The following is a 12,500-nucleotide window of genomic DNA, read 5'->3' as shown; positions in this document are numbered from 1 at the left end:
CGAGGACACTGGGACAACACGAGGACACTGGGACAGAGCGAGGACACTGGGACAGAACGAGGACACTGGGACAACACGAGGACACTGGACAACACGAGGACACTGGGACAGAACGAGGACACTGGGACAGAACGAGGACACTGGGACAGAACGAGGACACTGGGACAACACGAGGACACTGGGACAGAGCGAGGACACTGGGACAGAACGAGGACACTGGGACAACACGAGGACACTGGGACAACACGAGGACACTGGGACAGAACGAGGACACTGGGACAACACGAGGACACTGGGACAACACGAGGACACTGGGACAGAACGAGGACACTGGGACAACACGAGGACACAGGGACAACACGAGGACACTGGGACAACACGAGGACACAGGGACAGAACGAGGACACTGGGACAGAACGAGGACACTGGGACAGAATGAGGACACTGGGACAACACGAGGACACGGGGACAGAACGAGGACACTGGGACAGAACGAGGACACTGGGACAACACGAGGACACGGGGACAACACGGGGACAACACGAGGACACGGGGACAACACGAGGACACCGGGACAACACAAGGACACTGGGACAACACGAGGACACGGGGACAACACGAGGACACTGGGACAGAACGAGGATACTGGGACAGAACGAGGACACTGGGACAACATGAGGACACGGGGACAGAACGAGGACACTGGGACAGAACGAGGACACTGGGACAACACGAGGACACAGGGACAGAACGAGGACACTGGGACAAAACGAGGACACTGGGACAACACGAGGACACAGGGACAACACGAGGACACCGGGACAGAACGGGGACACTGGGACAGAACGAGGACACAGGGACAACACGAGGACGCTGGGACAACACGAGGACACTGGGACAACACAAGGACACTGGGACAGAACGAGGACACTGGGACAGAACGAGGACACTGGGACAACACGAGGACACTGGGACAGAACGAGGACACTGGGACAGAACGAGGACACTGGGACAACACGAGGACACTGGGACAACACGAGGACACGGGGACAGAACGAGGACACGGGGACAGAACGAGGACACTGGGACAGAACGAGGACACTGGGACAGAACGAGGACACGGGGACAGAACGAGGACACTGGGACAGAACGAGGACACTGGGACAACACGAGGACACTGGGACAACACGAGGACACTGGGACAGAACGAGGATACTGGGACAGAACGAGGATACTGGGACAGAACGAGGACACTGGGACAGAACGAGGACACTGGGACAACACGAGGACACTGGGACAGAACGAGGACACTGGGACAGAACGAGGACACTGGGACAGAACGAGGACACTGGGACAGAACGAGGACACTGGGACAACACGGGGACACGGGGAAAACACGAGGACACTGGGACAACACGAGGACACTGGGACAACACGAGGACACTGGGACAGAACGAGGACACTGGGACAGAACGAGGATACTGGGACAGAACGAGGACACTGGGACAGAGGGAGGACACTGGGACAGAACGAGGACACTGGGACAGAACGAGGACACAGGGACAACACGAGGACACTGGGACAACACGAGGACACTGGGACAACACGGGGACACTGGGACAGAACGAGGACACAGGGACAACACGAGGACACTGGGACAGAACGAGGACACTGGGACAGAGCGAGGACACTGGGACAACACGAGGACACTGGGACAACACGAGGACACTGGGACAGAGCGAGGACACTGGGACAACACGAGGACACGGGGACAACACGAGGACACTGGGACAACACGAGGACACAGGGACAACACGAGGACACTGGGACAACACGAGGACACTGGGACAACACGGGGACACTGGGACAGAACGAGGACACAGGGACAACACGAGGACACGGGGACAGAACGAGGACACAGGGACAGAACGAGGACACTGGGACAGAACGAGGACACTGGGACAGAACGAGGACACAGGGACAACACGAGGACACTGGGACAACACGAGGACACTGGGACAGAACGAGGACACAGGGACAGAACGAGGACACGGGGACAGAACGAGGACACGGGGACAACACGAGGACACAGGGACAACACGAGGACACTGGGACAACACAAGGACACTGGGACAGAACGAGGACACGGGGACAGAACGAGGACACGGGGACAACACGAGGACACAGGGACAACAGGAGGACACGGACAGAACGAGGACACTGGGACAACACGAGGACACAGGGACAACACGAGGACACTGGGACAACACGAGGACACTGGGACAACACGAGGACACTGGGACAGAACGAGGACACAGGGACAACACGAGGACACTGGGACAGAACGAGGACACTGGGACAGAGCGAGGACACTGGGACAACACGAGGACACTGGGACAACACGAGGACACTGGGACAGAGCGAGGACACTGGGACAACACGAGGACACGGGGACAACACGAGGACACTGGGACAACACGAGGACACAGGGACAACACGAGGACACTGGGACAACACGGGGACACTGGGACAGAACGAGGACACAGGGACAACACGAGGACACTGGGACAGAACGAGGACACTGGGACAGAGCGAGGACACTGGGACAACACGAGGACACTGGGACAACACGAGGACACTGGGACAGAGCGAGGACACTGGGACAACACGAGGACACGGGGACAACACGAGGACACTGGGACAACACGAGGACACAGGGACAACACGAGGACACTGGGACAACACGAGGACACTGGGACAACACGGGGACACTGGGACAGAACGAGGACACAGGGACAACACGAGGACACGGGGACAGAACGAGGACACAGGGACAGAACGAGGACACTGGGACAGAACGAGGACACTGGGACAGAACGAGGACACAGGGACAACACGAGGACACTGGGACAACACGAGGACACTGGGACAGAACGAGGACACAGGGACAGAACGAGGACACGGGGACAGAACGAGGACACGGGGACAACACGAGGACACAGGGACAACACGAGGACACTGGGACAACACAAGGACACTGGGACAGAACGAGGACACGGGGACAGAACGAGGACACGGGGACAACACGAGGACACAGGGACAACAGGAGGACACGGACAGAACGAGGACACTGGGACAACACGAGGACACAGGGACAACACGAGGACACTGGGACAACACGAGGACACTGGGACAACACGAGGACACTGGGACAGAACGAGGACACGGGGACAACACGAGGACACTGGGACAACACGAGGACACGGGGACAGAACGAGGACACGGGGACAACACGAGGACACTGGGACAACACGAGGACACGGGGACAGAACGAGGACACAGGGACGACACGAGGACACTGGGACAGAACGAGGACACGGGGACAGAACGAGGACACGGGGACAACACGAGGACACTGGGACAACACGAGGACACGGGGACAGAACGAGGACACAGGGACAACACGAGGACACTGGGACAACACAAGGACACTGGGACAGAACGAGGACACAGGGACAGAACGAGGACACTGGGACAGAGCGAGGACACTGGGACAACACGAGGACACTGGGACAGAACGAGGACACTGGGACAGAACGAGGACAGTGGGACAACACGAGGACACAGGGACAACAGGAGGACACTGGGACAACACGAGGACACTGGGACAACAGGAGGACACTGGGACAACAGGAGGACACGGACAGAACGAGGACACTGGGACAACACGAGGACACTGGGACAACACGAGGACACAGGGACAGAACGAGGACACAGGGACAGAACGAGGACACTGGGACAACACGAGGACACTGGGACAACACGAGGACACTGGGACAGAACGAGGACACTGGGACAACACGAGGACACTGGGACAACACGAGGACACTGGGACAGAACGAGGACACTGGGACAACACGAGGACACTGGGACAGAACGAGGACACAGGGACAACACGAGGACACTGGGACAGAACGAGGACACTGGGACAACACGAGGACACTGGGACAACACGAGGACACTGGGACAACACGAGGACACTGGGACAGAACGAGGACACTGGGACAGAACAAGGACACTGGGACAACACGAGGACACTGGGACAACACGAGGACACTGGGACAACACGAGGACACTGGGACAGAACGAGGACACTGGGACAGAACGAGGACACGGGGACAACACGAGGACACTGGGACAGAGCGAGGACACTGGGACAACACAAGGACACTGGGACAACACGAGGACACTGGGACAGAACGAGGACACTGGGACAGAACGAGGACACTGGGACAACACGAGGACACTGGGACAGAACGAGGACACTGGGACGGTCTTCGGCGTCTCACCTTCTGCGCGCGCCGCTTCTCCGCCCTCTGGCTCTGGTGGTAGATGCGGCTGAAATTGGACACGATGACGGGGACGGGCAGAGCGATGACCAGCACGCCGCTCAGGGAGCACACGGAGCCCACGATCTTCCCCATGATCGTCTTTGGCACCATGTCCCCGTACCTGAGGGGACACACCGAGACAGGCGGGTGGAGGTGAGACACCGAGACAGACGGGTGGAGGTGAGACACCGAGACAGACGGGTGGAGGTGAGACACACGGGTGGAGGTGAGACACACGGGTGGAGGTGAGACAGACGGGTGGAGGTGAGACAGACGGGTGGAGGTGAGACACACGGGTGGAGGTGAGACAGACGGGTGGAGGTGAGACACAGAAAGAGCTGAATCAGCGTTTACAGGCCACAGGGGGGAGACACACACACACACACACACACACACACACACACACACACACACACAGACACACACACCCACACACACTCACACACAGGGACACACACACACAGGGACACACACACACACACACACAGGGACACACACACACACACACTCGCTGTGACTCTTTGAAGGAGGAGACAAAGTGATCAGTCACTGACACAAAGTTTACTGTCACCTTGGACTGAAGACACGTGTGTCTGTGTGTGTGTGTGTGTGTGTGTGTGTGTGTGTCCCTGTGTGTGTGTGTGTGTGTGTCCCTGTGTATGTGTGTGTGTGTGTGTGTGTGTGTGTGTGTCTGTGTGTGTGTGTCCCTGTGTGTCTGTGTGTGTATGTGTGTGTGTGTGTGTGTGTGTGTGTGTGTGTGTGTGTGTATGTGTGTCTGTGTGTGTATGTGTGTGTGTGTGTGTGTCCCTGTGTGTGTGTGTGTGTGTGTGTGTGTGTGTGTTGACATGTTTAACGTTTCATAAAGTAAATTCATGTCGTGTTCTGAGTCTGAATCATTTATCGATGTGACCGAAGCCTCGCTGCTGCGCCAACGCCATTAACAGGAAGTGCCCGACAAATAGCTGCTACACACACACACACACACACACACAGACACACACACACACACACACAGACACACACACACACACACACACACACACACACACACACGCACACACACACACAGACACACACACACACACACTAATAAAAAGCTATTTAGAAGAATGTGAGAGAAAAATGCTTCTCTCTCTAAATGAGGAGCCACATTCATTATAGATTACTGTAGAGTGTGACGGGAGCGAGTGGATGGGAGAGAAGGGACGGGAGAGAAGGGACGTGAGCGAGGGGACGGGAGCGAGGGGACGGGAGAGAAGGGACGGGAGCGAGGGGACGGGAGAGAGGGGGCAGGAGCGAGGGGACGGGAGCGAGGGGACGGGAGCGAGGGGACGTGAGAGAGGGGACGTGAGCGAGGGGACGTGAGAGAGGGGACGGGAGCGAGGGGACGGGAGCGAGGGGACGGGAGCGAGGGGACGGGAGCGAGGGGACGGGAGCGAGGGGACGGGAGAGAGGGGGCAGGAGCGAGGGGACGTGAGAGAGGGGACGGGAGCGAGGGGACGGGAGAGAGGGGACGGGAGCGAGGGGACGGGAGCGAGGGGACAGGAGCGAGGGGACGGGAGCGAGGGGACAGGAGCGAGGGGACGGGAGCGAGTGGATGGGAGCGAGTGGATGGGAGAGAAGGGACGGGAGAGAGGGGACGGGAGCGAGGGGACGGGAGCGAGTGGATGGGAGAGAAGGGACGGGAGAGAAGGGACGTGAGCGAGGGGACGGGAGCGAGGGGACGGGAGAGAAGGGACGGGAGCGAGGGGACGGGAGAGAGGGGGCAGGAGCGAGGGGACGGGAGCGAGGGGACGGGAGCGAGGGGACGTGAGAGAGGGGACGTGAGCGAGGGGACGTGAGAGAGGGGACGGGAGCGAGGGGACGGGAGCGAGGGGACGGGAGCGAGGGGACGGGAGCGAGGGGACGGGAGCGAGGGGACGGGAGAGAGGGGGCAGGAGCGAGGGGACGTGAGAGAGGGGACGGGAGCGAGGGGACGGGAGAGAGGGGACGGGAGCGAGGGGACGGGAGCGAGGGGACGGGAGCGAGGGGACGGGAGCGAGGGGACGGGAGCGAGGGGACGGGAGAGAGGGGGCAGGAGCGAGGGGACGTGAGAGAGGGGACGGGAGCGAGGGGACGGGAGAGAGGGGACGGGAGCGAGGGGACGGGAGCGAGGGGACGGGAGCGAGGGGACGGGAGAGAGGGGGCAGGAGCGAGGGGACGTGAGAGAGGGGACGGGAGCGAGGGGACGGGAGAGAGGGGACGGGAGCGAGGGGACGGGAGCGAGGGGACGGGAGCGAGGGGACGGGAGCGAGGGGACGGGAGCGAGGGGACGGGAGCGAGGGGACGGGAGAGAGGGGGCAGGAGCGAGGGGACGTGAGCGAGGGGACGGGAGCGAGGGGACGGGAGCGAGGGGACGGGAGCGAGGGGACAGGAGCGAGGGGACGGGAGCGAGGGGACGGGAGAGAGGGGACGGGAGCGAGGGGACGGGAGAGAGGGTCAGGAGCGAGGGGACGGGAGCGAGGGGACGGGAGAGAGGGGACGGGAGCGAGGGGACAGGAGCGAGGGGACGGGAGCGAGGGGACGGGAGAGAGGGGACGGGAGCGAGGGGACGGGAGAGAGGGGACGGGAGCGAGGGGACGGGAGCGAGGGGACGGGAGAGAGGGGACGGGAGCGAGGGGACGGAGTCCAGGTGGACTGACGGACTCCAGGTGGACTGACGGACTCCAGGTGGAGTGACGGAGTCCAGGTGGACTGACGGACTCCAGGTGGACTGACAGACTCCAGGTGGACTGACGGACTCCAGGTGGACTGACAGACTCCAGGTGGACTGACGGAGTCCAGGTGGACTGACGGAGTCCAGGTGGACTGACAGACTCCAGGTGGACTGACAGACTCCAGGTGGAGTGACGGAGTCCAGGTGGACTGACAGACTCCAGGTGGACTGACGGAGTCCAGGTGGACTGACGGAGTCCAGGTGGACTGACAGACTCCAGGTGGACTGACGGACTCCAGGTGGACTGACGGAGTCCAGGTGGACTGACGGACTCCAGGTGGACTGACGGAGTCCAGGTGGACTGACGGACTCCAGGTGGACTGACAGACTCCAGGTGGACTGACGGACTCCAGGTGGACTGACAGACTCCAGGTGGACTGACGGAGTCCAGGTGGACTGACGGAGTCCAGGTGGACTGACAGACTCCAGGTGGACTGACAGACTCCAGGTGGACTGACAGACTCCAGGTGGAGTGACGGAGTCCAGGTGGACTGACAGACTCCAGGTGGACTGACAGACTCCAGGTGGACTGACGGAGTCCAGGTGGACTGACGGACTCCAGGTGGACTGACGGAGTCCAGGTGGACTGACGGACTCCAGGTGGACTGACGGACTCCAGGTGGACTGACGGAGTCCAGGTGGACTGACGGAGTCCAGGTGGACTGACGGAGTCCAGGTGGACTGACAGACTCCAGGTGGACTGACGGACTCCAGGTGGACTGACAGACTCCAGGTGGACTGACGGAGTCCAGGTGGACTGACGGACTCCAGGTGGACTGACAGACTCCAGGTGGACTGACGGAGTCCAGGTGGACTGACGGACTCCAGGTGGACTGACGGACTCCAGGTGGACTGACGGACTCCAGGTGGACTGACGGAGTCCAGGTGGACTGACAGACTCCAGGTGGACTGACAGAGTCCAGGTGGACTGACAGACTCCAGGTGGACTGACGGACTCCAGGTGGACTGACGGACTCCAGGTGGACTGACGGACTCCAGGTGGACTCCAGGTGGACTGACGGACTCCAGGTGGACTGACGGACTCCAGGTGGACTGACGGACTCCAGGTGGACTCCAGGTGGACTGACGGACTCCAGGTGGACTGACGGACTGCAGCAGTAACTGTGATCGGCTTATTGACCGTTAAATGACCGTTAAGTGTGTTTTCAGGTACAGTAATGAGGGTCAGAGGTCAGGACCCTCAGGACCTCACACACTAACACACGAACCACCGACTCCCTGCGTGTCCTTAAAACACAGAGAAGAAGAACAGAGAAGAAGAAAGAACAGAGAAGAAGAAAGAACAGAGAAGAAGAACAGAGAAGAAGAAGAACAGAGAAGAAGAACAGAGAAGAAGAAGAACAGAGAAGAAGAACAGAGAAGAAGAAAGAACAGAGAAGAAGAAACAACAGAGAAGAAGACGTCGGCGCTCGACCCTCTACGTCGACGCTCGACCCTCTACGTCGGCGCTCGACCCTCTACGTCGGTGCTCGACCCTCTACGCTGACGCTCGACCCTCTACGTCGGCGCTCCACCCTCTACGTCGGTGCTCGACCCTCTACGTCGGCGCTCGACCCTCTACGTCAACGCTCGACCCTCTACGTCTGTGCTCGACCCTCTACGTTGATGCTCGACCCTCTACGTCAACGCTCGACCCTCTACGTCGGCGCTCGACCCTCTACGTCGGCGCTCGACCCTCTACGTCGGCGCTCGACCCTCTACGCCGACGCTCGACCCTCTACGTCGGCGCTCGACCCTCTACGTCCGCGCTCGACCCTCTACGTCTGTGCTCGACCCTCTACGTTGATGCTCGACCCTCTACGTCTGTGCTCGACCCTCTACGTTGATGCTCGACCCTCTACGTCCGCGCTCGACCCTCTACGTCGGCGCTCGACCCTCTACGTCCGCGCTCGACCCTCTACGTCGGCGCTCGACCCTCTACGTCTGTGCTCGACCCTCTACGTCGGCGCTCGACCCTCTACGTCTGTGCTCGACCCTCTACGTCTGTGCTCGACCCTCTACGTCGACGCTCGACCCTCTACGTCTGTGCTCCACCCTCTACGTCTGTGCTCGACCCTCTACGTCGACGCTCGACCCTCTACGTCGGCGCTCGACCCTCTACGTCTGTGCTCGACCCTCTACGTCGACGCTCGACCCTCTACGTCGGCGCTCGACCCTCTACGTCTGTGCTCGACCCTCTACGTCAACGCTCGACCCTCTACGTCTGCGCTCGACCCTCTACGTCAACGCTCGACCCTCTACGTCTGTGCTCGACCCTCTACGTCAACGCTCGACCCTCTACGTCTGCGCTCGACCCTCTACGTCAACGCTCGACCCTCTACGTCTGTGCTCGACCCTCTACGTTGATGCTCGACCCTCTACGTCGGCGCTCGTCCCTCTACGTCGACGCTCGACCCTCTGACGCGACTCAGCACTTTAACGTCCGTCCTCACTGACACGACTCAGCACTTTAACGTCCGTCCACACTGACACGACTCAGCACTTTAACGTCCGTCCTCACTGACACGACTCAGCACTTTAACGTCCGTCCTCACTGACACGACTCAGCACTTTAACGTCCGTCCTCACTGACACGACTCAGCACTTTAACGTCCGTCCTCACTGACACGACTCAGCACTTTAACGTCCGTCCACACTGACACGACTCAGCACTTTAACGTCCGTCCTCACTGACACGACTCAGCACTTTAACGTCCGTCCTCACTGACACGACTCAGCACTTTAACGTCCGTCCACACTGACACGACTCAGCACTTTAACGTCCGTCCTCACTGACACGACTCAGCACTTTAACGTCCGTCCTCACTGACACGACTCAGCACTTTAACGTCCGTCCACACTGACACGACTCAGCACTTTAACGTCCGTCCTCACTGACACGACTCAGCACTTTAACGTCCGTCCACACTGACACGACTCAGCACTTTAACGTCCGTCCTCACTGACACGACTCAGCACTTTAACGTCCGTCCTCACTGACACGACTCAGCACTTTAACGTCCGTCCTCACTGACACGACTCAGCACTTTAACGTCCGTCCACACTGACACGACTCAGCACTTTAACGTCCGTCCTCACTGACACGACTCAGCACTTTAACGTCCGTCCACACTGACACGACTCAGCACTTTAACGTCCGTCCACACTGACACGACTCAGCACTTTAACGTCCGTCCTCACTGACACGACTCAGCACTTTAACGTCCGTCCACACTGACACGACTCAGCACTTTAACGTCCGTCCACACTGACACGACTCAGCACTTTAACGTCCGTCCTCACTGACACGACTCAGCACTTTAACGTCCGTCCACACTGACACGACTCAGCACTTTAACGTCCGTCCACACTGACACGACTCAGCACTTTAACGTCCGTCCTCACTGACACGACTCAGCACTTTAACGTCCGTCCACACTGACACGACTCAGCACTTTAACGTCCGTCCACACTGACACGACTCAGCACTTTAACGTCCGTCCTCACTGACACGACTCAGCACTTTAACGTCCGTCCTCACTGACACGACTCAGCACTTTAACGTCCGTCCACACTGACACGACTCAGCACTTTAACGTCCGTCCTCACTGACACGACTCAACACTTTAACGTCCGTCCTCACTGACACGACTCAGCACTTTAACGTCCGTCCTCACTGACACGACTCAGCACTTTAACGTCCGTCCACACTGACACGACTCAGCACTTTAACGTCCGTCCTCACTGACACGACTCAGCACTTTAACGTCCGTCCTCACTGACACGACTCAGCACTTCAACGTCCGTCCTCACTGACACGACTCAGCACTTTAACGTCCGTCCTCACTGACACGACTCAGCACTTTAACGTCCGTCCTCACTGACACGACTCAGCACTTTAACGTCCGTCCTCACTGACACGACTCAACACTTTAACGTCCGTCCTCACTGACACGACTCAGCACTTTAACGTCCGTCCTCACTGACACGACTCAGCACTTTAACGTCCGTCCTCACTGACACGACTCAGCACTTTAACGTCCGTCCTCACTGACACGACTCAGCACTTTAACGTCCGTCCTCACTGACACGACTCAGCACTTTAACGTCCGTCCTCACTGACACGACTCAGCACTTTAACGTCCGTCCTCACTGACACGACTCAGCACTTTAACGTCCGTCCTCACTGACACGACTCAGCACTTTAACGTCCGTCCTCACTGACACGACTCAGCACTTTAACGTCCGTCCTCACTGACACGACTCAGCACTTTAACGTCCGTCCTCACTGACACGACTCAGCACTTTAACGTCCGTCCTCACTGACACGACTCAGCACTTTAACGTCCGTCCTCACTGACACGACTCAGCACTTTAACGTCCGTCCTCACTGACACGACTCAGCACTTTAACGTCCGTCCCTCAGGTGAAATGAAAGTTAACGTGTCAGAGAGTTAACTTGGTGTAAACCGTGTTCTCAGAACCGCCCATCGGTCTGAACTGGACCCTGACGTCCTTCAGAACCGCCCATCGGTCGGTCTGAACTGGACCCTGACGTCCTTCAGAACCGCCCATCGGTCTGAACTGGACCCTGACGTCCTTCAGAACCGCCCATCGGTCTGAACTGGGACCCTGACGTCCTTCAGAACCGCCCATCGGTCTGAACTGGGACCCCGACGTCCTTCAGAACCGCCCATCGGTCTGAACTGGGACCCTGACGTCCTTCAGAACCGCCCATCGGTCTGAACTGGGACCCTGACGTCCTTCAGAACCGCCCATCGGTCGGTCTGAAGCAGTGACATCAGCCCTGACAGTGGTTCTGGTTCTGTGACCGGCTCATGAGTTTGTGTGTTTCCTGTTTTTTGTCGCTGAACTCAAACGTGAAAAAAGAAAAAGCTGATTGTGTTTTATTTCCACAGAGAGAAGCAGCTCGTGATGAGAGGACGTCCTGTTTACAGTGTGTGTGTGTGTGTGTGTGTGTGTGTGTGTGTGTGTGTGTGTGTGTGTGTCTGAATGAGGCTAAAAATAAGAGCGAGCAGCTGCTGAAGCTTTTTATCGTGTTAGTGACGAAGCTCTGCAGGAGAAACGTTTACAACATTACACTGTAACACACACTAACACACACTGTAACACACTAACACACACTAACACACACTAACACACTAACACACACTGTAACACACTAACACACTAACACACTAACACACACTGTAACACACTAACACACACTAACACACACTAACACACTAACACACACTGTAACACACTAACACACTAACACACTAACACACACTGTAACACACACTGTAACACACTAACACACTAACACACTAACACACACTGTAACACACTAA

General features: G+C 58.6%; 1 protein-coding gene across 1 annotated transcript in view; it reads right to left on the bottom strand.

The window, feature by feature from the left end:
• Nucleotides 1-12,500, bottom strand: part of LOC310966246 (A-type voltage-gated potassium channel KCND2-like) — a 24,060-nt gene that overhangs the window by 1,426 nt on the left and 10,134 nt on the right. Inside the window, exon 2 of the mRNA XM_083940826.1 lies at nt 4,350-4,512. Within this exon, the coding sequence (XP_083796952.1) occupies nt 4,350-4,512 (163 nt within the window). The remainder of the gene's footprint in view (nt 1-4,349; nt 4,513-12,500) is intronic.

Source organism: Echiichthys vipera (genome assembly GCF_963691815.1).
Source record: "Echiichthys vipera genome assembly, contig: SCAFFOLD_110, whole genome shotgun sequence".
Taxonomy (NCBI): domain Eukaryota; kingdom Metazoa; phylum Chordata; class Actinopteri; order Perciformes; family Trachinidae; genus Echiichthys; species Echiichthys vipera.
The sequence above is the reverse complement of the archived record's forward strand: the minus strand, read 5'-3'. Positions and strand labels throughout refer to the sequence as shown.